The 24553-nt window shown below is 37.2% G+C and overlaps 2 protein-coding genes across 4 annotated transcripts in view; both read right to left on the reverse strand.

Moving 5' to 3' along the window:
• Nucleotides 1-435: 435 nt before the first annotated feature.
• gstp1.2 (glutathione S-transferase pi 1.2) lies at nucleotides 436-3503 on the reverse strand. The gene is made up of 7 exons (XM_084133313.1): nucleotides 3381-3503; nucleotides 2741-2776; nucleotides 2091-2197; nucleotides 1878-1965; nucleotides 1144-1247; nucleotides 903-1004; nucleotides 436-817 (listed from the first exon to the last, which is right to left on the reverse strand). Coding segments are annotated over exons 1-7 (627 nt in total). The 5' UTR covers nucleotides 3382-3503; the 3' UTR covers nucleotides 436-628.
• A 13593-nt stretch (nucleotides 3504-17096) lies between these two features.
• trpc3 (transient receptor potential cation channel, subfamily C, member 3) overlaps nucleotides 17097-24553 on the reverse strand; it is a 51574-nt gene continuing 44117 nt past the window's right edge. For all 3 annotated transcript variants that reach the window (XM_084133087.1, XM_084133086.1, XM_084133088.1), the window contains 3 exons: nucleotides 21455-21538; nucleotides 21001-21076; nucleotides 17097-19222 (listed from right to left, as the gene is read on the reverse strand). In XM_084133087.1, the coding sequence (XP_083989213.1) occupies nucleotides 19080-19222; nucleotides 21001-21076; nucleotides 21455-21538 (303 nt within the window). In that variant the 3' untranslated portion in view covers nucleotides 17097-19079. The remainder of the gene's footprint in view (nucleotides 19223-21000; nucleotides 21077-21454; nucleotides 21539-24553) is intronic.

The raw sequence follows: 24553 nt of genomic DNA on the forward strand, positions 1-24553 counted from the left end.
GACAACATTCCTACTTTTTATCTAACAACTTCGACTTTTTATTTTATAGTTATGACTGAGTGCATCATAATTTAACTTTAAGTACAATATTATAAAAAATATACCAATATTATGTATTTTTTATAATGTTGTATATAATAGAAAACATTTTAAATAATTTAATAAATATCTAATATAACTATATTAATATACTGTATAACGTAACATGAAAATGGAATACAAATATGTTCACATAAATATTTTTATATCACAAATGCTCATCTCTGGTCCATTTTATCTGCATCATTTCTATTTATAAACAAACATGCATATTCACTAGGGCTCATGAGAGTGCTTCCAAATAATTCTAATAAAGTGGTTACATTTTAATGCAATTTAATTTCATATATAGGTGCAGGGTTGTTCTACAACAAAGTAAAAACAGCAATTAAACCATTCTGGATGTTTAATTTTTTTTATTCATAATTGATACACTAGTTTCTGTTAGTAAACAGCATCAACAACAATTAAACATACAAAACAGATATTCATACAAAGACGTGATATATTTCGCTAAATCACAGAGCACCAGTTAAGGCCTTTTAACAGAAAGTGCCATTGTTTGAGAATGTTGTCTAGAGCTGAAGAATTACTGCTTGCCATTGCCATTGATGGGCAATTTCTTGAAGTCGTCACACTCGAGCAGGGCTTTGACTTTGGGCCGGGCAGCGGTCTTATCCACGAAGCTCTTGAGCGCCGGGAAGGAGTCCAGACAGGTGGAGCTGAGGACTTTAAGATTCAGCAGAAGGTCGAACAGGTTGTAGTCTGCAAATGAGATCTGTGAGGAAGAGACATGAAACATTGGTGATGGTTAGAATTTAACAAGTACTAAAATGAGTTAGTATTTCTACTGGAAGCCTCACCTGATCACCGACTAGGAAGCCAGATTTGTTTTTGGCCAGAATGGCATCAAATGGTTTGAGATGGTTGGGCAGATCTTTGATGAACTCTTCTTTACCAGTCTCCTACACAAAATAACAAACACGTCTAGGGTCATATCGCTGACAAAACATTGATATTTATCATGCATTTGCTCTAAAAATGGCTCAAAGGGTGATTATTTATTTCCAGTGTTTGAACATCTGTGAGATTTACAGTACTCACATATTGCTGGTAGATCAATTTAATGTATTTTAGGCGCAGATCCTCAACGCTGTCGTTCATCATGTCAATAAGAGAAGCCTCGCAGTCGTTCTTTCCATATGCACCTGAATGTGTGGGAGGATAAATTATGACAGTTCTGTACATACAGTAGTATGCATTACGCAATAAACATTTCATACAGTAGTATGCATGTTTAAATCAGCGAGATGCGTCCAGTTATCATCTCAGGAATTAATGCATAAAGTGTAAATATCAAGTGCATTCAAATAAATCATGGCTGATAATACTTTTGGTTCATTGCATTGCATTTTGGGACAGAGTAGGATGCTCGGTTTGTATATTTAACAAATGGTTTTCCAAATGTTTCATTCTAACATTTTTAAAGTAATCTTAAGTAAGCTTGAGTTGATTCTGATGCATTAAAGTGGTGAAATTTCTGTCATTATTTACTCGTTCTCATGTTGTTCTAAACCTGAATGAAGTTCTTTTTTCTGTTGAATATAAAGGAAGATATTTTGTTGGTAATCAAGCGGTTGCTGGTCCCCGTTGACTTCCATAGTATAGAAATTAATACTGAAGTCAATGGGGACCATTAACGGTTTGATTACCAACATTCTTCAAAATATCTTCTTTTGTGTTCAACAGAAGAAAGAAATGAATACAGGTTTAGAGAGAGAAAATAATGACAGAATTTACATTTCTGGGTAAACTACTAAACTTTTTTTTCTTTTTACCATGTTTGCGACCCACATGCCTTAACATAGCATTGGACTGATACAGGACCAGGTCACCATCCTCGAATTTAGGCAACTGTCCGAACAACTAAAACAAATCAAGCAACACAATATCAATCAATATACAGACCAAGGATTTTCACATAAAACCATGCATGGATTATTTACATTTATCAAATTCAAATTGCAATCCTATATAAAAACAACACTCACACAGCTGGCTTTTATTTCCCCCTTCCCCCACTGCTCAAAGGTCACCAGGTTCTCCTTCAGTTGCTGCCCATAGTCAGCCAGCATCATCTTCAAGGCTCCACATCTGCCTGCAAACGGCACATGACACGGGGTGTTACTATAGTACAATCCTCTTAGTGTGCAATCATGCATCAAAGCACGTAGTTAGGCATATTAGACGAAATGATAATGCAACTACTTTAGACTGTGGTTACCGATAACTTCACATTTTATCATGAGGAGCTGTTTGTTATTTGCCAGTTTATGAGCAGAGCATGTAGGCTGAAGTTCACTGCCATTCATTCCACATTCCCAATCTAGGGCATACGCCTTCAGACACAGAGTCTGAGTGGACAAGAGCTGGCCGGATGCCAAAGATTATGAATGGAGCAAAGAGTGCATTTATGCATCGTCTAGTAAAATAACAAGCTATATTATAATGTGCATTTTAAAGTTGCATGCAGATTCAGTCATCTACTAAAATATGAGAGTTATTTAAGAGTTGCATATGGCTTGTGTTGCATGAAAGTTGCACTTTTGCTCGCAGCTTCATTGCTCATGAAAACTTTTCTGAAGGGTTAGACACGCATCATGTGACAAGGACAAGATTATGAAACAGCTTTCATACAAACCTTTGACCGCGAAGTATGTGAGTGTGTAGGGAGCCACTGTAAAAAAACACACAGAGTAAAACAGTTCAGAGAGGAAATTGCATAACATGAAAGCAGCCGAAGAGAAGTAATCAGATTGAATGTAGGCCAGTAGCAGCGATTGTAAACATAGACTTGCACACTGGTTGCGTTTCTTCTATTGTTTACTGAATTGCATACTAGCAATGCCCCTTCCACAACGCCATTGTTTTATTGTCTCAATGCATGAGCATTTGAGCGTTACGTAATATTTGCCTCAATTTATTGTGGTCACACTTGAGCACATATTTTGTACATAGCCTACGATAAAAAAAGTTCCTATTCAAATAAGATTAGCATAGACCCATTGCTGCACTAAAACATATGCAGCTCAGTTTGGATATGCGTGCATTGATTGACTCGAGTAGATCTGTTTAAATATCTGCTCGTTATGTAATATCCGCTTAAGCTCGATGAATATCATCAGACACACTTGACAGTGACGACGCCGTCAATCATTTGTGTTAGCAGCGCAATGCAGTTATTAGCAAGGAAAGTAATGCATCCGACACTAATGCATGGTCTCACAGTGCGCACTTAAAGCTGAAGGCAAAAGTGCATGCGACAGTCATGAAGTACTTACTCGTGTAGTAGATCTTGAGCGGGTTGAAGACTGTGAGCGCGCGCTGTTTCCTGAAGTGAAGTGAAGTTGTCGCGAGGCTCCTTTATAAACCCTCAGTTTTTTGATGAGTCACGCTCGCGCCCTGTTTGCACGCAAAGTGTGTTTTATGTGCATTCATTATGACAACACTCTGATAAAAGCGTATGATTGATTGATTTCCAGTGGGTCAGCCAAGTTGTAGTACCGGTCATTTGAAAAATGAATATGCTTACTTTTGATGTTTAAAGAAGTATTACAGCAGGCGTTCTCGCTAAGCTCGAGCACCTGAACTTTATTAAATACAACTTTTTAGAAGGATAATGCTTGAAGAAAAGGGTAGAAATGAAGTGAGGGATTAACAGATAGCTTGCATGTCAACTCAAAATATTTTTGTATAATATTTTAATTGTATATATCTTAACATCTTGTAATATCATGTCTGTGATTCTATCACACCGCATATCTGAGTCAGGCAAATCAATTAATACCTCCAAACATTACATTAATTCAGCAAGAAACCACCCGCAACACTGTAGCATTTACTTGCATTTGTTTGGGATTGAATCTGGTTTAATATGGTTTGGTTTGCATGTCTTTTTCATATGCCAAAACAAAGAAAGAAAATGAGAAACGGAAAGCCAACACAGTTCGGGTCAGATAAAGTCATTTTCCACAGTTTGCATGCCAAGCATTTTTCATTGCATTGGTCTGGTCTCCATCATCCATCTTACAGTCGGCCAAACAGCTGCAGGAAAAGAGAGGGAGGAAATGAGAGAGAGACGGAGAGAAATAGAAGTTTTATTGTTTGCATTGAGAAGAGACTATCAGTGCTTCTGTTTATGATTCATCTCAGAGGAGCTTGTTACTCGTCACACCTGGGATTACTAACCTGATGAAAACAAACCAGGGTTTGGCATTACAGAGTCTGAAGCAGTTTAGTCTGGTGGGTCAAAATATATTTTGCAAGCAGGAAATGTCAAATGCTATATAATCCTATATGTTTAAAGTCATCATGAACTATTAAAAATAAAATATTGGAATGGAGTATATAAATGATTCATTCGTGCACATCATTATTGTTGTAATAATCTTGAATCAGAATAAGTTCCTCTTACAGCATCTCTTCTCTGATGATGTGGGCGGGGCAACCTGTCACTCACATGAGAGCAGCCAATAGCAAACCATAACCATCCAATCAATTCCACACAGACAAAATCAAGCCCCGCCCACATTTGTTCTTGTTCCAGAAGCGTGTCACTCAGATATACGACACAATAGAGAAGAAAAGATGTGCCGACTTTAAGAATTAGGAATCCATTAAAAAATGCATATAAGAGACTGTCATGCAACCCAAACTTAATGTAGGCTACATGTCTCAGATAAATCTGACAGAAATGGGCTTGTCTGGCCTCATCTGCACTCCTCCTGTCATCAGTCAGTCGTTGGGATTGTATTTTCTGTTGTATCATAAGAACTGGTTCTTCCTGTTCAGTCCTCGTTGTGGAGGTGAATACAGTCAGGTAAAAGTGCAGAATCACCGTTATACACCAAGTTTAAAGGCTACAGTATAATAAATGCATAAAGCACACAATCTAAATGTGTTTACATTGTTGTATTCAAACACTGTCACATGTCAGTGTAGATGTGGGCCTTTAAGTTGATCGTGTACGTCTTCAGAGAAAGAGTTCAGAGATGATTATATAGCAGCTGAGAGCGTGCAGATGAAATATACAGCATTAAATGTCACATTATTTGAACAAAATGCATTAGGGAAAGTGTGTGCATAAGAGTGAGTTGTGAGTTGCATGCATTTAAAAGCTTAACCGTAAACCTTTTTAATTCACCTGATCATAACTGTGTGTTTTAATAGGGGGCAACCCACTAAGCAAAATGATGTCCAAAACACGTCTTTTCAACGTCTTTGTCACAAAAGTCGGATGTTGAAATGACGTCCACTGAGGAGCCAGAATGAAAGTTTTTATGACGTCTTTTTTTGACGTGTTCTGCACGTCCGATATCTAGACGTTCATCGAACCTTCGTACAAGGTTAAAACTAGTTCAGATGTGGCCATTGTGGACATATTTTCAGCATCATTTATGGTCTCATTTAGACATAATTACTTTGACTATTGCTGTCAGATGATCTTAGTGAGAATTAACAGAGGTTTAGATGTTGATATTTGTTTCATTTGAAGTGTCACCATTGTGGTGATCAGTGTTTGCTTTAATTGGGCTCTTGGTCCCCATTACTTTTACCTTAACTTTTATTTGACTGCTTTAACTGTGTGTTTGTAAAACACAATTGTTGTGGCAGAGCAAGACAATAATAAGTAAGATCAGCTGATTTCAGCTTATTGATGATCATGAAATCTTCACAAAACAAGCATCTAATGTTGTCAGATGCTTCGGCATTCATAACCACCAACCTTGTGGGACTGCAATATTGGTGCCTAAAGCATTAAAATTATCACTTATTTGAAGGTGTATAAAAAGCATGTGCCCATGATGTTTTGAGCAAGTGTATCACGTAGTCACACAGACATCAAGATTTTGGATATGAATCACAACAACGGTGACAATCAAAACAAAAAAGCTTGGGAATTAAGGATGAGTTTTGTACTATGAAAGCTACCCATCATGCATTGCAGCATGAATCTTTTTTTTTTTTTTAAATTGTCACCATTGTTGTGAATCATATGCAAAATCTTGATGTCTGTGTGTGACTATATGATACATTTGCTCAAAACATCATGTGCACATGCTTTTTATACACCTTCAAATAAGTGATCATTTTAATGCTTTAGGCACCAATATTGCAGTCCCACAAGGTTGGTGGTTATGAATGCCGAAGCATCTGACAACATTAGATGCTTGTTTTGTGAAGATTTCATGATCATCAATAAGCTGAAAACAGCTGATCTTACTTATTATTGTCTTGCTCTGCCACAACAATTGTGTTTTACAAACACACAGTTAAAGCAGTCAAATAAAAGTTAAGGTAAAAGTAATGGGGACCAAGAGCCCAATTAAAGCAAACACTGATCACCACAATGGTGACACTTCAAATGAAACAAATATCAACATCTAAACCTCTGTTAATTCTCACTAAGATCATCTGACAGCAATAGTCAAAGTAATTATATCTAAATGAGACCATAAATGATGTTGAAATATGTCCACAATGGCCACATCTGAACTAGTTTTAACCTTGTACGAAGGTTCGATGAACGTCTAGATATCGGACGTGCAGAACACGTCAAAAAAAGACGTCATAAAAACTTTCATTCTGGCTCCTCAGTGGACGTCTTTTCAACATCCGACTTTTGTGACAAAGACGTTGAAAAAACGTGTTTTGGACATCATTTTGCTTAGTGGGAAGGTCTTCATGCAGTTTGATATTTTGCTTTTAATGACAAGGTAAGTAGTATAATGCCATTATTTCCCTTTTCAATGAAAGCAGTGGTTACAACATTTATTGTGGAGAATTAACTTGCATGTTATTTTAGTATTTTAGTATCAGTCCAAGCAGCTGTAAACCCATGCAGAGGAGATGAAATCAAAACTTGCAATTCTTATTTTTTATGGAATTGTGCTGTATTCATTATAAATGATTTTTCGGTGCACAACATTATTGTGTTAATAATCTTGAATCAGAATAGCTTCCTCTTGCAGCTTCTCTGATGATGTGGGCGGAGCAACCTGTCACTCACATGAGATCAGCCAATAGCAAACCACAACCAGCCAATCAATTCCACACAGACAAAATCATGACCCGCCCACATTTGTTCTTGTTCCAGAAGCGTTTCACTCGGATACACTTCACAACTGGGAAGAAAATATGAGCACAACTTCAGTTTCATGGCAACTTTGAAAATTAAGGATCCATTTAAAAATGCATACCAATAATGATAATAATAGTGGACTCATCCTCATATGTGTGCATGAGAAAAATGGACAACAATCCTAAGTCTTTCAAGCACAATTTGCACCATTTCCTGAAAATTGCCCTTTTATATGTTTTCTCGTGTCTTGCATTGTATTTAGATCAATATGATCTGTCTTAAAGCATAGTGCATTTAAGCTAAGGTTTTCCCATAATGTCTTCCGTCTCCTGTGGATCCTCTCACCCGGGTAACGGTTCTGAGCACAAGACATTACTATTATTAGATAAACCAGCATAAACAAACTAGAAGTATGGTCTAACGTTCAGGAGCCAAATACGTTTTAGGGATGATATTCTGCATGTCAAACATGTGCAATGCCTGTTTATGCTTGCATTTATGGTCTTTAAATGAATTATTAGCTAATAATTCATTTAAAGACCACAAATACAAAACATAAACAGGCATTTCAAGCAATTATAATTTCTGATGTGATTTTTGATTCTCATTTGGCCTCAGCTTGAACGATCGAGAACATGGAAAAACTCCCCAAACATGTTTCATGCATCTCAGAAAGGAAAGACAAATGTTCATATTTCACTTTACTATATTCATTGCAAAATAATCTGACAAATCAATAACATTTAATCAGTTTTTATGCATTAAATATGATCCAAAGAAAAGAAGGATTTCTTGGCAATTTTATAGCTATTATGATTATGAACAGTTTTAACTTTGATGTGCTCTGAGCACTTGGCATTGTTCCCAAACTCTTATGGTCGCAAAGTCACTCATTTTATTGCAACATCCCAAAGAGTTGCAAAGATACAGTCTCACTTCCTGCTTGGTGTCTCGAATGCTTTGGAGCACAGACTTCAGTTTGGTCTCTTTTAAAGAAGAAACTGATCAGATTATTGCTGAAGTGAAAAAAAAAAAGTTTACAATGTAAACTTGAATTTTTTTTTTAATGAAATTTTACATTGATCGTTATGAAAAATATAAAAAATGAAATATACATTTTCCAAAACAGGGTTTACTATAAACCTGCGTGAAAACCAAAGCCATAAATCTAAACAAGTTGTGTTCCAAATTTGAGGTTGATATCTAAAAAAATTCGCTTCCAGTGATATTTTGTTCGGCTGCAGTACCAAACACTTCCACTAGAGGAAATTAGTCTCACATTAAAGTCCGCGTGAACCGGAAGTTGCAAACGACTTTTCTCCAGTGTTATGACGTATTTCCCAGTGAAAAGGAATATTGAACAGAGGGCAGGGTTTTACTCTAGCGCTCCTCCTCTCCATCTCTCGCTCATAACAGACTAACGGTTTGAGGGGAGTGGTTAAGCGTTTCCCAACCCAAGTCCTCAAACCTACGTCATCAGGGAAGGTCCTCCAATGCAGAGGGGAGGGGCATTTTCAGATTTTGATTAAAGATTACGAAGCCAAAAAAATTTTTTGTGTGGATTGACTTGCATGGATGAATTGTTCACCACAAAACGATCAATTTAGGCAAACAAAGTAAATATGGTCAATTTTGATTTCATGTGGACTTTAATTTCCAATGCACTCATTTTTGACCGCGAACAATACAAGTGTGACTATGTTTTTCAGGAGCATTTAATCTTTTCAGATCATGTCCATTATTTTTTTGTGTGTTCACACAGCAAGTGCCAAAATCTTTACTAAGTTTCATACCATTCTGATGAAGTAAACATTTCAAAAAAAAAAAAAAAAAAAGACAAACAGCACCAGAGGAATAAAAATAAGGTGGATAAAATAAATGTTTAATTTAGGTGGTTAAATATATATATATTTATTCCTGGGCCTAAGTTATGGAGAACTAGCACGTCAGCCATGTAAAAGCTGCCCATATCTTTAATTAATGATCTTCAACCGTTTCCTTTGTTCACTGTGACTTGCATGTTTCAAAAGCAAAAGGAAGGACCAATGCAAACAATTACATCTGAATGTAAATCGTCTCAGTGTTTGCGGCTGCGTTTGCAGTGATTATTTAAAAACTGGTTCTTCCAGTCTCTAGAAGTGCAGAATCACCCTAACACACCATATAAACGCCATAGCAAACATACAACTGTAACGAAAGTGTGTTTGCATTCGCCAGCTGACTTGTCCTGAAATTACTGGATCAACATTGAAGTTATTCCTGTACATACAAGTTAACATGAAATCTACAGTATAGTTCTCCATGTCCAGCTTCTGATTTAACGCATTGATATTCTCAAGTTAGTGAGATTCAACAACATGACAAGTCATGACATGACAACACTGACAAAAGGACAGACTTTTAGCCAGCATAGAAGTGTTCTCTTGTTTAGGGCACCATCCTAAAGGCAAATAATTATATTAAAGGAACAGTTCACCCAGAAATTAAAATGATGCCATTATTTACTCACCCTCATGTTGTTCCAAACCTGTATTAATTTCTTTCTTGTGCTGAACACAAAAGAAGATATTTTGAAGAATATCAGTAACCAAACAGTTTCTGTTCCCCATTGACTTCAGTATAAATATGGAAGTTAACAGGGACCAGAAACGGTTAAACAATCCAGAATAGAATTAGCATGAAACCCATAGTGAGTTAGTCTTCTGATTGACCTATACAAACTGAACATATGTTCATGCATTAAAGGGTTAATAGAGGTTCTTAGATTGTCACAAACATTTATCAATCCCGGTTATATTCTATTTGAAAAAGTTGTATAGATGGTGCAATGAACATTTCAACATCTCTAATTTTATTCATGCTCTCGTCTTGTTGAGTAAAGACTGTTTTGTCATGTAGAGGGAAGTTGATTTCGGCTCACACCCATGCATTCATGCCACGAAAAATAGATGTTAATTTATTTTATTCCCTCTGCATCAGCTTTTTAAATACTGTTGACAGTGGCAACTAGGTGCCAGGCATCGCAAACTTCTGTATTTATTATTTATTTATTATTCACTTAGTATTATTGTCTATTTATTATTTATTTACTTGAACGTTGGTCGCTGCTTAGCGTATTGTGGCCTGTGTATTTGTTGCTTTATTTTGGTGCCCAAATGCATTATGATGTTTCTGAATGCTTGACTAAGTGTTGTCTTCTTGTCTTGTTGATACGACTGGTAGGCTAAAACTGAATTGCCCTACGGGGATAAATAAAGTTCTTTGAATTGAATTAATCCATGCAAGTTTTCTTTCTTTCTTTCTTGTCACTATAGTCACAGCATGCATGCTTCAAACACTGAGGTCAGGTGACCAAACACCACTCAATATTAAGTGCTTAATGTGATATTTACGTGAATGAAAGTGGAGGAATACTTTTTTTAACCATTAAATTGCATTAACTCATATTGATATCAGAAGACGCATTTAATCTAAACTATTCTTGTACTGAACTAACCCCCACAAATCAAACAAACCTTTCCCAAGGCTGGGCGGCTCAAAGTTCACTGAAAATAAAAACGACCACGAAAGGCTTTCTGAGCAAGCATGAAGATAATACAGTAAATAAACACACAAAAGTACAGAGAAAACACTGAATTTGTAGACAATGCTGCACTGTTTATAATGGAGTTACTCCAGTCACATTTCTCCTTCCAGCTGAGGTGAGTTAATTTAAAAATGTCCAACAATTTGTTCCTAAATATTTCATGAGCATCACGGAAAGGGAACCAATGTTAAACAAGAGCTGTAACATCAGTCTGGGTATTGAATGGTGTTTTGTCATCTGAACTGCTTTATGCTACGCCTTTGTGATCCCACAAAAGAAAGAAATGAAGGGGGGAGCTTGTATATATTTGAACGGTTGGGTGTGTCCTGAAGTAGGCTATAATGGAGACAAAACACAACAGAACACCAGAACTTATCAAATAAATGACCTGATGTCCTGTAGGATGGGTAACACATTCATGAGCCTCTTTAGGACTTGCTGGTGTCATGTGGTATAGTGGCATTACGTTACAGGATTTATTTCGATAAAAAATTACATCTTGTCAGAAGTAGGATTCGAACCCACGCCTCCAGGGGAGACTACGACCTGAACGTAGCGCCTTAGACCGCTCGGCCATCCTGACACACGAGCTCCATCGGTGCAGATTCACAACACAACAGCTCCATTCATAATAAAAGTCCCTGGGTTTATTTTAACATGCTTTTAAAATAAATCATGGTATAAAGTTGCGCTAAAAAGTAATTCAAGTTATAATATGAATTGTCCTGAATTAAATAAAAACAGCATGAATTTGACATTGCTATGAAGCTTATGGCTTGCAAAAACATCTTTGATTTCCGAAATGAAAACGGGACATTTCCTAGTTCAGCCGTAAAAATATAATTGAAGTCTTATTTAAAATTTACTATCTATTAATAAAAATAAAAAATAAAAACGGGGAGAATACATGTTTTGGTTTCACGTCTTTGTTTTTTTTTAAATTGTTGTGGGTTCTGTGATATTGTAATAATTTTATTATGATGTTTTAATGCAATTCACCAAATATCACACTATAAAAATAGTAAATAGTAAACACTGCAAATAGTATAAAATATTATAACATATGTGTATTAATCTTAACTAGTAATTCATTAGTATTAACAATATTATAAATTGTGACTTTAAAAAACACATTTAAAAAAAATACATTTGAAAACATATAGCCTAAGTAAAACGGTATTTAACAAATATTTTGAATTTATTTTTGTAATGGTTTCATTTTCACAAACTGTAATATATATTAATGACACATTAATTACAGCTTTAAAAATGTTTTTGTTTTGTTTATGTTCATGCTTTCATGCTATGTTTCTGATTGTGATTAATGCTCATTCTGATTTATGCTACGTTGGTCGGGTTTGAACATGCTGTAAAACAAGGACATTTCCAGGGACAGATCCAGTCAGGGAGTCAGGGACACGACACCAAATCCCAGGACTGTCGAGGGAAAATGGAGGCGTCTGATCACCCTATTGTTTGGTCTTATAGCTAGTAGCCGGTTTTGCTAGTCTCTCACTCTGCAATTGAGAAGTCATGTCGGAATGGAAACCAGCTTGGTGGCCAGTTAAAGGCAGGGTAGGCAATTTCAGACAGGCTAGTAATAGCAAGCTAGCTTTGAAAGCATAAGATCCCAGTGTCTCCTTCAAAACACATAGGCTGAATCCGAAATCGCCCTCTATACCCTCAAATAGGGCATTATTTGAGAGGACAGACATTTGTAGTGGTGTCCGAAACAATAGACATTATTGAGTGCACTCATTCAATCCCACATTGCACGGCAATAAGTGTACAACCGATGTACACTCAACGGTTGTCTGAATTCGTTCACTCCTTTTCATTCACTCCTTCACGTGAACAGTATTAGTGGACTAATGTAGGGAATGAGGGTTTAGGGGTGATTTCGGATTCAGCCAGATTTTGCAAAGTGTCACGAGAAACAGCGTTAAATTACCTCACACCTAATATTTAAATCACTTCTATTATTGATTGCTATGGTGTTTATGAAAAAAATGGCCTACCCTACCTTTAAGACAAGCAAACCAAATGTATGATCTATGGAGCTTTTCAGATTTGTTGTTTCAAACCTCTCTTTATTCATGAAAACCCACCACATGCTCTTCTTCTGCGGTCCTGGTCCTCCGGCAATGCATCATCCTAAAGACACCACATCTGCACGCGAAATGCAACGTGACCCTGTCAGGAGGGTGTTATTTATAAATTATAGCAATGTGTTTTATCACATAAATGAAGCTATAAACACTAGTGTAGACACAATTTAAGTGTCTTTAAAGTTTGCAAACAGAGCACAGATGTAATTACTGGAGTAAATTAGCTACTTTATAACACTCATTGTTTGTGTGCCGAGGTTCATGGTCAGCCCTCCTCTATTATCTGTCAAATGCCTTTCGATAAATGTGATTTATCACCCATGAGAATGGTGACACCATGCAAGATGCTAAATATTACTCATTGAACTTAATGTTTTCCGGACAGAAATGGAATAGTTTGGTCCAGTTGCATGTTAGTCTATTATTAACATAAAATAAAATGTTTTCAAATAATAGTATCATGCATGCTTCATTTCAGGATCTAATTATGCCAAAATGACACTTCAAAGCTTGAGAACGTTGTGTTGAACATTGATAGCACGGCTCTTCAGTCATTGCATATGGCAACTTAGACTTGTATTGTCCGCAGCCACATTGCATAATATTTCATGTCACAACTAAACCATGGGACATCAGGAATAACTTCTCCAGAACTGAGGGTCAGAACATGATCATGTGACGCATTCAAAGAAACACACTTTACAAACGTCACAGAGGAAGACTGTGGAGCCAAAAATATGGGAAAACACTGGATATCAAAAGAAAGAAAGGTCAGAACATGATCATGTGACGCGTTCAAAGAAACACACTTTATACAAACGTCACAGAGGAAGACTGTATGGAGTCAAAAAATGGGAAAACACTGGATATCAAAAGAAAGAAAGGTCAGAACATGATCATGTGTTTGGAAGCATATGGCTAGCAATATTCAGTTTGAAATGTAATATGTAAAATGACAATGCATTTCTGCAAATTACATTTTCCATTACAATTGTGCAACGTTTGATGATAAATGTAAATGATAATTCAATTATATAATTTAGATTTGCCATTTCATACACTAGTTTTATTATGTAGGCTAATTTTCATACATTATTTTAACGCTTTATAAGTTGCAAAATGAAAATGTATTACAGAAATGATTAGATATGTTTAATATGTTCAAGCAAAAACTGTTAGCAAAATGATCATTTAAATGTTATTTTTCTTAATTGTATTTACACAGTTAAGACACTTGCGATTGCATTTTCATTAAATGTCCCGCAATGATGTAGCAAAATTCAATGTGCAAATTGAAAACGCATTCCGAGCCACCCTGTCAATCACTGCGTGAAGTTGGCCCCGCCCCCACCCAATGCAAAACCAGAGCCCGTCTACGGAGAGCCTGGCCACTCCCTATTAAGTCCTATTGTACCGAATTTTGGTTGTAGTTGTAGTTTTGGTTGGTAGTTGTAGTGCAAAATGAATGGGAGTCTATGGGGCTAGACGGCTAAATTTGTCTCTTTCACCCGATTGCCGTTGAGAAATCTCAGATTTGATTGTAGGTTTTGCAAGTTCAACATGGGTTATAGGTCGAAAGTTGAATGAACGAGTACTCACGTCCTTTCGATTTCTTACAGGTTGAGATGTTGTTGCCCATAACACGCTAGCATTCTGCTAATGAACGCTGATTGGTCAGTGAAGGACTGATTACGACCAGAGATACCGCTTGATGGCATCGTGTGTGTGTGTGTGTGTGTGTGTGTGTGTGTGTGTGTATTTTCGGCGTGGTCTTTTAAAACAACAAAACAAAAACTCTTCTAGCCTGTGTGTTTCCCTGTGTCAGCTGTGTGTGTTTGCCTGTGTCAGCTGTGTGTGTTTCCCTGTGTCAGCTGTGTTGTGTGTTTGCCTGTGTCAGCTGTGTGTGTTTCCCTGTGTCAGCTGTGTTGTGTGTTTGCCTGTGTCGGCTGTGTTGTGTGTTTGCCTGTGTCAGCTGTGTGTGTTTCCCTGTGTCAGCTGTGTTGTGTGTTTGCCTGTGTCAGCTGTGTGTGTTTCCCTGTGTCAGCTGTGTTGTGTGTTTGCCTGTGTCAGCTGTGTGTGTTTGCCTGTGTCAGCTGTGTTGTGTGTTTCCCTGTGTCGGCTGTGTTGTGTGTTTGCCTGTGTCGGCTGTGTTGTGTGTTTGCCTGTGTCGGCTGTGTTGTGTGTTTGCCTGTGTCGGCTGTGTTGTGTGTTTGCCTGTGTCGGCTGTGTTGTGTGTTTGCCTGTGTCGGCTGTGTTGTGTGTTTGCCTGTGTCAGCTGTGTTGTGTGTTTACCTGTGTCAGCTGTGTTGTGTGTTTACCTGTGTCGGCTGTGTTGTGTGTTTCCCTGTGTCGGCTGTGTTGTGTTTGCCTGTGTCGGCTGTGTTGTGTGTTTGCCTGTGTCAGCTGTGTGTGTTTCCCTGTGTCAGCTGTGTTGTGTGTTTGCCTGTGTCAGCTGTGTGTGTTTCCCTGTGTCAGCTGTGTTGTGTGTTTGCCTGTGTCGGCTGTGTTGTGTGTTTGCCTGTGTCGGCTGTGTTGTGTGTTTGCCTGTGTCGGCTGTGTTGTGTGTTTGCCTGTGTCGGCTGTGTTGTGTGTTTGCCTGTGTCGGCTGTGTTGTGTGTTTGCCTGTGTCAGCTGTGTGTGTTTCCCTGTGTCAGCTGTGTTGTGTGTTTCCCTGTGTCGGCTGTGTTGTGTGTTTCCCTGTGTCGGCTGTGTTGTGTGTTTGCCTGTGTCGGCTGTGTTGTGTGTTTCCCTGTGTCGGCTGTGTTGTGTGTTTCCCTGTGTCGGCTGTGTTGTGTGTTTCCCTGTGTCGGCTGTGTTGTGTGTTTCCCTGTGTCGGCTGTGTTGTGTGTTTCCCTGTGTCAGCTGTGTTGTGTGTTTGCCTGTGTCAGCTGTGTTGTGTGTTTGCCTGTGTCAGCTGTGTTGTGTGTTTGCCTGTGTCAGCTGTGTTGTGTGTTTGCCTGTGTCAGCTGTGTTGTGTGTTTGCCTGTGTCGGCTGTGTTGTGTGTTTGCCTGTGTCGGCTGTGTTGTGTGTTTCCCTGTGTCGGCTGTGTTGTGTGTTTCCCTGTGTCGGCTGTGTTGTGTGTTTCCCTGTGTCAGCTGTGTTGTGTGTTTGCCTGTGTCAGCTGTGTTGTGTGTTTGCCTGTGTCGGCTGTGTTGTGTGTTTGCCTGTGTCGGCTGTGTTGTGTGTTTGCCTGTGTCGGCTGTGTTGTGTGTTTGCCTGTGTCATCTGTGTTGTGTGTTTGCCTGTGTCATCTGTGTTGTGTGTTTGCCTGTGTCAGCTGTGTTGTGTGTTTGCCTGTGTCAGCTGTGTTGTGTGTTTGCCTGTGTCAGCTGTGTTGTGTGTTTGCCTGTGTCGGCTGTGTTGTCGACGCCTCGAGAGAAAAGAAAGTGCAGAGCGTGAAAGCACCAGAGTGACTGAAGGATTTCCGTAAAGCAGTATCTCTGGTCGTACGATGTGTATGACATCACTGACACTTTAAAAGACTTTTTAAAGCAAATAAGTGACTAAAAAGACACTACAGTTTTTGTTTGATCATGTTAGACATATCTAATCATTTCTGTAATTAATTTTCATTTTGCAACTTATAAAGCGTTAAAATATGTATTCAATTTACATATTAAAACTAGTGTGTGAAATGGCAAATGTAAATTATATAGGCCTAATTGATTTTTCATTTTCATTTTGCACCAACGTTGGAAATGTAATGGAAAATGTAAATTTAAATACAGAAATGCATTGTCATTTTGCATATTACATTTCAAATTGAATATTGCTACCCATATGCTTCCATACAATGTGACGCGTTAAAAGAAACAAACGTCTCAGAGGAAGACTCTGGAGCCCAAAAAAAATGGGAAAACATTTGATATCAAAAGAGAGAAATAACAGAAAAGGAGGTCATCTTCCACATCAGGGTTCGTTTTATGATGAATATCCCAAGTTACTGTATACAGTTTTATAATAAAGCAGTCATAAGAACACACATTAATCTGCATTTCAGTTATTTAAAGGATTATGCAAAGCTTTAATAAATGCACACACTTACTCTTTCCACTGGTCAAGGACTGGTGTGGGACAGTTTTCCAGATCCGATTCTGGCATAAAACGCCTCAGAAATACACAGAATGGGATGCGAATGGTGAAACATTGACTCTGAGTCTCACCTGTAGACCTGTGTGTGATGTGCTCAGGATAAATGAAACACAACACGTTTGTTTTCTTGAATAGATTTTATATAAAACATTAAAAATGTCAAATTTAGAGTCTCAGTGCTAGTGTATTACAGCAATACTTATTATATATGTCATAGTTACATTTCTTAGGTTTCGCTCTAAAATCATTTAATTGATAAGTATATGAAAATGCATAGCTTAAATGTCTAAATATACATAAACAAGCAAAAACATCTGAATTGCACATATTTTCACACACGTGATATTTTGTTCGAGCTGATCCTACATATAAACTGCTGCAGATATTCTGTGTCTATCTTGAAATATACCATCTACTGGTTTTATATGGCTATACTACACACATAATTCATCAGGAGAGCCTTGAATAAAAATAAAAAACGCAGACTTGCACTTTGTGAAATGAACTGGCGCCATCTATGGACCAAAATGACCTTTACTACAGCTGAACTGCAGCGATTCTCAACATTCATGTTTATGCAAACAGTTTGGGTTTTTACATTATACAAATAAGTGAGATATCATGATCTTCACAAGCTCATTTCTGCTCAGACATCACAAAACAGTGAACAAAACATCTTAAAGGAATAATGCACACACAGTCCAAGAGTCATATGGACTATTTTAATGGTTCTATGTTCAGATTATTCCTTTTAAGCTGCACACAAGGATATAAACCTTATGGATTTGATAAATCATGATTTTTGGAGCAAACAACTGAAGTTAGTGTAAGAAGAAATAATATTAATAATAATTTGTCAGATCATGACAACATACAGTCATTTACCCTGCATAGATTTGTGCTAGAAGTCTCTCCATCTTAAAGTGCCCCATCACGCTATTTTAAAGGCTCCTAATGTTATTTTAGAGTCTCTTACAACAGGTTTACACGCATCTAAGGTCAAAATCACTTTAATGTCCTCATAATCTCCAGTGCAGCGTCAGCTCTTTTCTCTCAGTGTCTGAAACGCTTCAGTCTCTCTAAGCCCCGCCTCTCTGAGAGCTGCTCTGCTGTGATTGGTCAGAAAGCAAACGCTCATTATCATATCTGAATCTCAGCTCTTGATCTCAGTGATACGAACAGTAACGATGACGTGGGTTTTACCGTATCAATCTCAGAAAACAGCGTCTTCTCCACATGAACAACACGAACCAAACTCTTCCAGTCTCAGATACACTACAGTGTTTGAGGGCGGAGCTAAGAGACGCTGCTCAGCCAATCAAGACCAGAGACTGGCATTATGCAAATAAGTTACAAACCTACATAGGAAGTGAGACTCGAATTACTGACGACTCGCTTCAGTTCAGAATCGATTCTTTCTTTTAGGAGACAAAAACTTCCATCAAAGGAAGTTTCTGAAAAAGCATAATAGGTTTTAGGCACCACTAATATTTCATGTACTTTGTAGCTTCACAGTAACTCTAACACAGGTTCCCAAGTAATGAATGGATAAAGACAGTATTTTGCAACAAATATCCCTGCCTAAACTTGCTTGAGGAATACTGTACATTACACGTAATGAAATATTCACAATGACTTCCGTTGTATATAAAACGCATGGTTTTCGACACACACAGCTATGTGCAATAAACACCTGAACATGAATAAACAATCTATTTAAATTAGACAGATTCACAAATATCATTCAGAATCTGTGATTATACAGTCACTCTAAATGTACAAGCATAATTTAAGTCCTCCGACATGTAATATAAACAGAAACAGACAGTGACGCTCGTTCTCTGAGTATGGCACTTCCAGTTATTGTTAAAATAGGTGGAGCCTATGGAGCTGTCAATCAAAACATACCAGGCCAATCATCATCAAAGGGTGGAGCTAATGTGACACTCACAGGATACGAACTACAGTAACTTAACGGAGAAGTGTAGCATTTATGCCTTCATCTGCCACTGCTCAGCAAAACTGACATGTTGCAGTGTAAAAATGGCTTACTTATGATCTCTGCATAATATATTCAACATAAAAACTGAGTTCACCGTTGGTCAGCAGGGGTCAGTGCGGATGGACTGGACGTGGGTTGAGTTTGTCACTGAGTTTCTGAATGAGGATTGAAAGCTCTTCTGTGGCCTGAGACTTCTCCTCCAGCAGTTCATATCTCAGGCTGGAAATATCCTGCTTTATCTCCTTCAGCTCACCTACAGATTACACGTACATATGAAGATACAAACACACCAAACTGATCTAGAAACATTTGGTGGGTAAAATGTGCTTAGCTCTGGTGTTGTTCGTTTGGGAGTCACACTCGTGTTGTTCAAGGTCAAAACAGACTGGAGACCTTAATCATATAATAATGTCATTTTTATGAAATGAATGCACTATTTTTAATTTCAATAATGTTTTTCTGTGTTATTAAACAATATTAAAGGGGTGGTTGATTATGATTTGACTTTTCTAACTTTAGTTAGTGTGTAATGTTGCTGTTTGAGCATAAACAACATCTGCAAAGTTACGACGCTCAAAGTTCAAAGCAAAGGGAGATATTTGCTTTTACAGAAATCACTTTTTAAGGACTACAACAAACGGCTGGTAGAGACTACACCACATTCCTCCCGGGTTAGTGACATCACCAACCCTAGAATTTACATAAACCCCGCCCCCTGAACACGATTTATAGATTATCAAGACAGAATATGCTAATCAATGACTAGAAGATAACTACACATAAGCTTCATAAATTCATCAACTAACCATTCAGAAATGTCCTGTTGCTTCTACATGTTGTCTCTTCTTCTTGAGTCTCTCCATCATTGTCTGACTTCGGTTTGAACATAAAAGGCTAAAAGTGTTTGAAATGTTCAGTGCATGTGTGTGTGAGGTAAAAGGACACAAGCTGTTGAAGCTCCGCCCCCTGTGCCGGGAGCAGCAGCTCATTTGCATTTAAAGGAACAGACACAAATGGTGCGTTTTTGCTCACTCTCAAAAAGTGACAATTTTAACATGCTACATAAAAATATCTGTGGGGTATTTTGAGCTAAAACTTCACACACACACTCTGGGGACATCAGAGACTTATTTTACATCTTGTGAAAAGGGCATTATACCACCCCTTTAATATCTAAATTATAGACCATTTATGTCTATATAATTTTTTTTATTAAAAAAAAACAAACTTATTTTATATTTGAATGCAGTATTTAAGTTAAAAATGCAGCAAAAGTACTTCAGATCCATTGAATGGAGGCAGATTAGTGCCAACTGGTGGAAACAAATAAAGTAAATCATCTGCAATACCCTGGTGTAGCCACTAGATGTCTGTATAGTCCTATATATGAATATATCCAGGGATATGTATTCCCTAGTTACTGAGAACAGTGTTTTCAGACATAATTACTAATTGCTAACATACTATATTTTTCATATTTCCCATTCACTTTCTATGGTGGTCCTTTTTGACCGCTTACAACACAAGTGTGATTATTATTTTTTTATGACTATTTAGCCTTTTCGAATCATTTTTTGTGATCACATAGCAAGTGTCACCAATTTTCGTATCATTCCGATGAAGTTACGATTTTTTTAAATTCTAAATAATTTTTTTTTTTTTAGGTCTAAAATGACTGAACAACACCAGAGGGTAAATGTCATGAAAATATTGTCACAATAATAATAATAATGAAAAAAATAATAGGCTTCCTTTTCAAAATAAGCAAAATATAATTTATCTGAATTAATTCAATTTATTTTTCTTTTAATTATGAGATAAAATATGACCTGGGCATGTTTTTGTGAGACTCAACTTTACATAAACGTCAACTTTGAGTATAATTATTATTATTATTATATCATAATCAGACCATCATCATAATTTTTTTTTTTTTAATCCAGTTGGTTAGTTTTAGTGGCAAACATTCCCGTTTATTCTGTTTTTAGCACTTACAGAAACCCCAGAATCTCATTGTAAATCACACGTCACCTTCATTCACTTCATCGTTCTCTTTGTCCACTTGTGCTTTCAGTACGTAGCGTTTGATGAGGCGCTTCATAATTTGCTGTATGCAGGGAATCAGAAGAAAGAGAGATCAGAGAAACTGATGAAATCTGCAGTGATGATTCATCATCATATGAGCGAGAGACACAGAGAGAGAGAGAGAGAGAGAGAGGGAGAGAGAGAGAGAGAGAGGGAGAGAGAGAGAGAGAGGGAGAGAGAGAGAGAGGGAGAGAGAGAGAGAGGGAGAGAGATAGATAGAGTGAGTGAGTGAGTGAGTGAGTGAGTGAGTGAGAGAGAGAGAGAGAGAGATAGAGAGAGGAGAGAGAGATAGATAGAGAGATTGAGAGAGAGAGACAGAGAGAGATGGATAGATAGATAGATAGAGCGAGCGAGCGAGCGAGAGAGAGAGAGAGAGAGAGAGAGAGATCAGTGTTCTTACATGATAGCGTGTGGGTTGGTTTAAGATGCTGTTGAAGCTGTGTGAGTCGGGCATCCTCATGCTGGACTGGGTGAAGAGGTTCAACTGCAAGCATTGAGAAATATTGATTATTAATAAACAGTATTTACATCATAAAGGGGTTTCTACAGCTGATAAGGAACATTTCAGTAGCTGATATCAAAACCAGCAAAATTTCACAATACCACAACAAATCCTAATATGCTCTTAATTCATTTATTCATTAATCTCATTTAACAGTTATATAATTAATATAATATTAATATTAAATATCCATTCATCCATTCCTTCTCCAAACCGCTTGTCCCGAGGATCGCGGTAATGCTGGAGCCTTAAAATTAAATAATGAAAAATACATTTAAATACTAACAAATGAGAGCAAGGCAAGTAAACAGTTAATAATAAAATAGTGAACAAATAAATCAAAAGAAATAAAACAAAAATAGTAGAATAAAGACATAAGTGATGTTCTTGGGTATCTAGCCACAGTTTTAAGTGTTCAAGTGAACATTCAGCAATTGATAACATTTCAGAAGAAATCAAATGTAAAATAAAAATGATTATATAAAACTTTTGGCCACCAGGGGGCGAAACACACCGCAGAAATCACAAGACTTCTTATTCTTAACTAAAACTAAAACTAAAACTAGCAAATATTCTTTTTGGTAATTGGAATAAAGCTTAACAAAAATAAAACATAAATATCATATGAAAAAACTTAAACTTAAAAACAGAAATGTTGCCTTGGCAAGAACTAAAATAATTAAAACTAAAATGAAATAAAACAAATGTTAAAATCTATATATACAATATTATATTATTCCAGTGTTATTTTAGTTAATTTTAGTTGATATATTTTTTATTTTTCATGTAATTTTAGCAATTTCATTATGGGCTTTTGTCATTTTATTTTTTTTTTTTTTTTTTTTTTTAATATCGCTATTTAGGTTTAATTTATTTGCTCTTTCACTGTGTTTTTATTTACTTCCAGTGCTTCAACTTCAACTTATTTCAGTTTATTTCTAAAAAATTAGTTTAGTTTAAGTTTTTCAATTAATATTAATATTTTATTTCAGCTTTATTTCAATTAACAGAAATAGTTTTCGATAGTTAAATAGTTTTCAATAGTTAAGTTTCGATAGTTTCAAAAGTTTGGGATAAGTACACAACTGCAGGAAATATATCACACTGTGCAAATGATTTTTGGATATTTTATTACAAAAATCTTACATATTGTAGCTTTAAAGCATAATTCAGGCTTGACCTGCAAACTTAAGGGTCATTGTTACAAGTATTGAACGCTATCCGCTCGCTAGGAACGGTTTTTCTTCGTGGAAGTTTTGCGTTTGGTGAGCTAATAAAATATTAAAACTCAGTCGAATCAATATTTTGTGTAGTTATTTAATTATGCCATCCAGTATCGTGGACTCGCTCTCTCTTGTTTCACACAAACGCTGCCGCCATTTTGTGACGATTGATTTGTACACTTTTGGATTATAAAATACAAACAGGTACGATTTTAAATCAGTTTCATCTCAAATCAATATCTCTAATCCCCATAATTATAATGTGGCGAAATGCTGTGTAATAAGTGTTATGACTGTATACCGTACCTCTTGTATATCCGTCTAGTTTGAATGTCCGCAGAAGCTTTACGTTTAAAGACCTTATAAAATATTTCGACTCAGATCAATATTTCGTGTCTAATTATTTACTTATGTGGCAAGTATCCGTGTTAATGTTGGATTATGAGATACACACAGGTACGATATTTTCAGGGGTTATTTTGAGAGAACCACTGGCTGATGTACATTATCCCTTAGCCTATTAAACAAGTCTCAGAGTGATTTTTCCCTAGCATTACTTCATGAATGTTGTAGTGAAATATTGATTTTGGCAAATGCCCAGTGCATCTGAATCCAGGGTTGAGCTGTTAGAGGCACCGCCGAGGAATCGACATCTAGCATCTTTAATCTACAGGTAAGGGCAATATGTGATCCTGGACCACAAAACCAGTCACAAGGGTCATTTTTTAGAAATTGAGATTTATACATCACCTGAAAGCTGAATAAATAAGCTTTCCATTGATGTGTGGTTTGTTAGGATATGACAATATTTGGCTGAGATACGACTATTGAAAATCTGGAATCTGACGATGCACAAAAATCGAAACATTGAGAAAATCTCCTTTAAAGTTGTTCATTTATGTTGGCGATTGTGCAGCATTCACTCACAAAAATACATGTTTTATATATTTACGGTAGGAATTTACAAAATATCTTCATGGAACATGATCTTTACTTAATATCCTAATGATTTTTGGCATAAAAGAAAAATCGATAATTTTGACCCATACAATGTATTGTTGGCTATTGCCACAGATATACCCGTGCGACTCGAGACTGGTGACGTGATCCAGGGTCACATGTTTGATCGCATCAGATTATGTGGATGTTTTAGAAATACAACATAATTGAGCTCATTATAACAGCTTGAACCTGAGAGCCGAATGTTCCCTGACGCTCACGCAACCGATTCGACATCTGAGACCTGAGAGTCTTTCCTCCTCTCGTCAGTGTGTCAATCATCCCACGGGAGACGCTGTCCTGAGGGAACGAGACGAAGCCTCGGCCACAGATGAATCACATTAATGTTCTCGCGCTCACAGATCATCCTCTCTCAGCTCTTCATCCCTCTCTCTTCCTCGCGCATCGATTCCCTCCGCAGGATAAACACGCTCAGAACTATCCGTCTTTCTCATGGAAACACTAAAAAACGGGTTTGCTCGGGAAATGTCAATAATTAATTAATGACACTGGGAGGAATAGGTGGGTTTCAGTCACGTGATTATGATGATGCGCGAAGGCGGGGCGATTTCAGATGGAGGGCAGGAAGTAAACACAGAGAACACGTCTATGGAGGAAACCGTTGCGGAGTGTCCGTATTGTACCTTTATCCGATTTTTTTGACAGTCCGTTTACACGTACTTTCAACTCTGAGTCTGACCCATATCGATTCATGTGTTTACACTTGCCATACAATCTGAAACATCGCGCATGCTTAAAGGGTTAAATTCTCTTG

Source organism: Abramis brama, assembly GCF_963993115.1.
Source record: "Abramis brama genome assembly, chromosome: 13".
NCBI classification, from domain to species: domain Eukaryota; kingdom Metazoa; phylum Chordata; class Actinopteri; order Cypriniformes; family Leuciscidae; genus Abramis; species Abramis brama.

Bases quoted from the DNA above. Each gene is read 5' to 3' on its own strand.
- gstp1.2 (XM_084133313.1), bottom strand. The intron at 1,248-1,877 runs GTAAAAAGAAAA...CCACACATTCAG, and splicing joins GCATGTGGGTCGCAAACATG to GTGCATATGGAAAGAACGAC. The intron at 1,005-1,143 runs GTGAGTACTGTA...TATTTTGTGTAG, and splicing joins AATTGATCTACCAGCAATAT to GAGACTGGTAAAGAAGAGTT.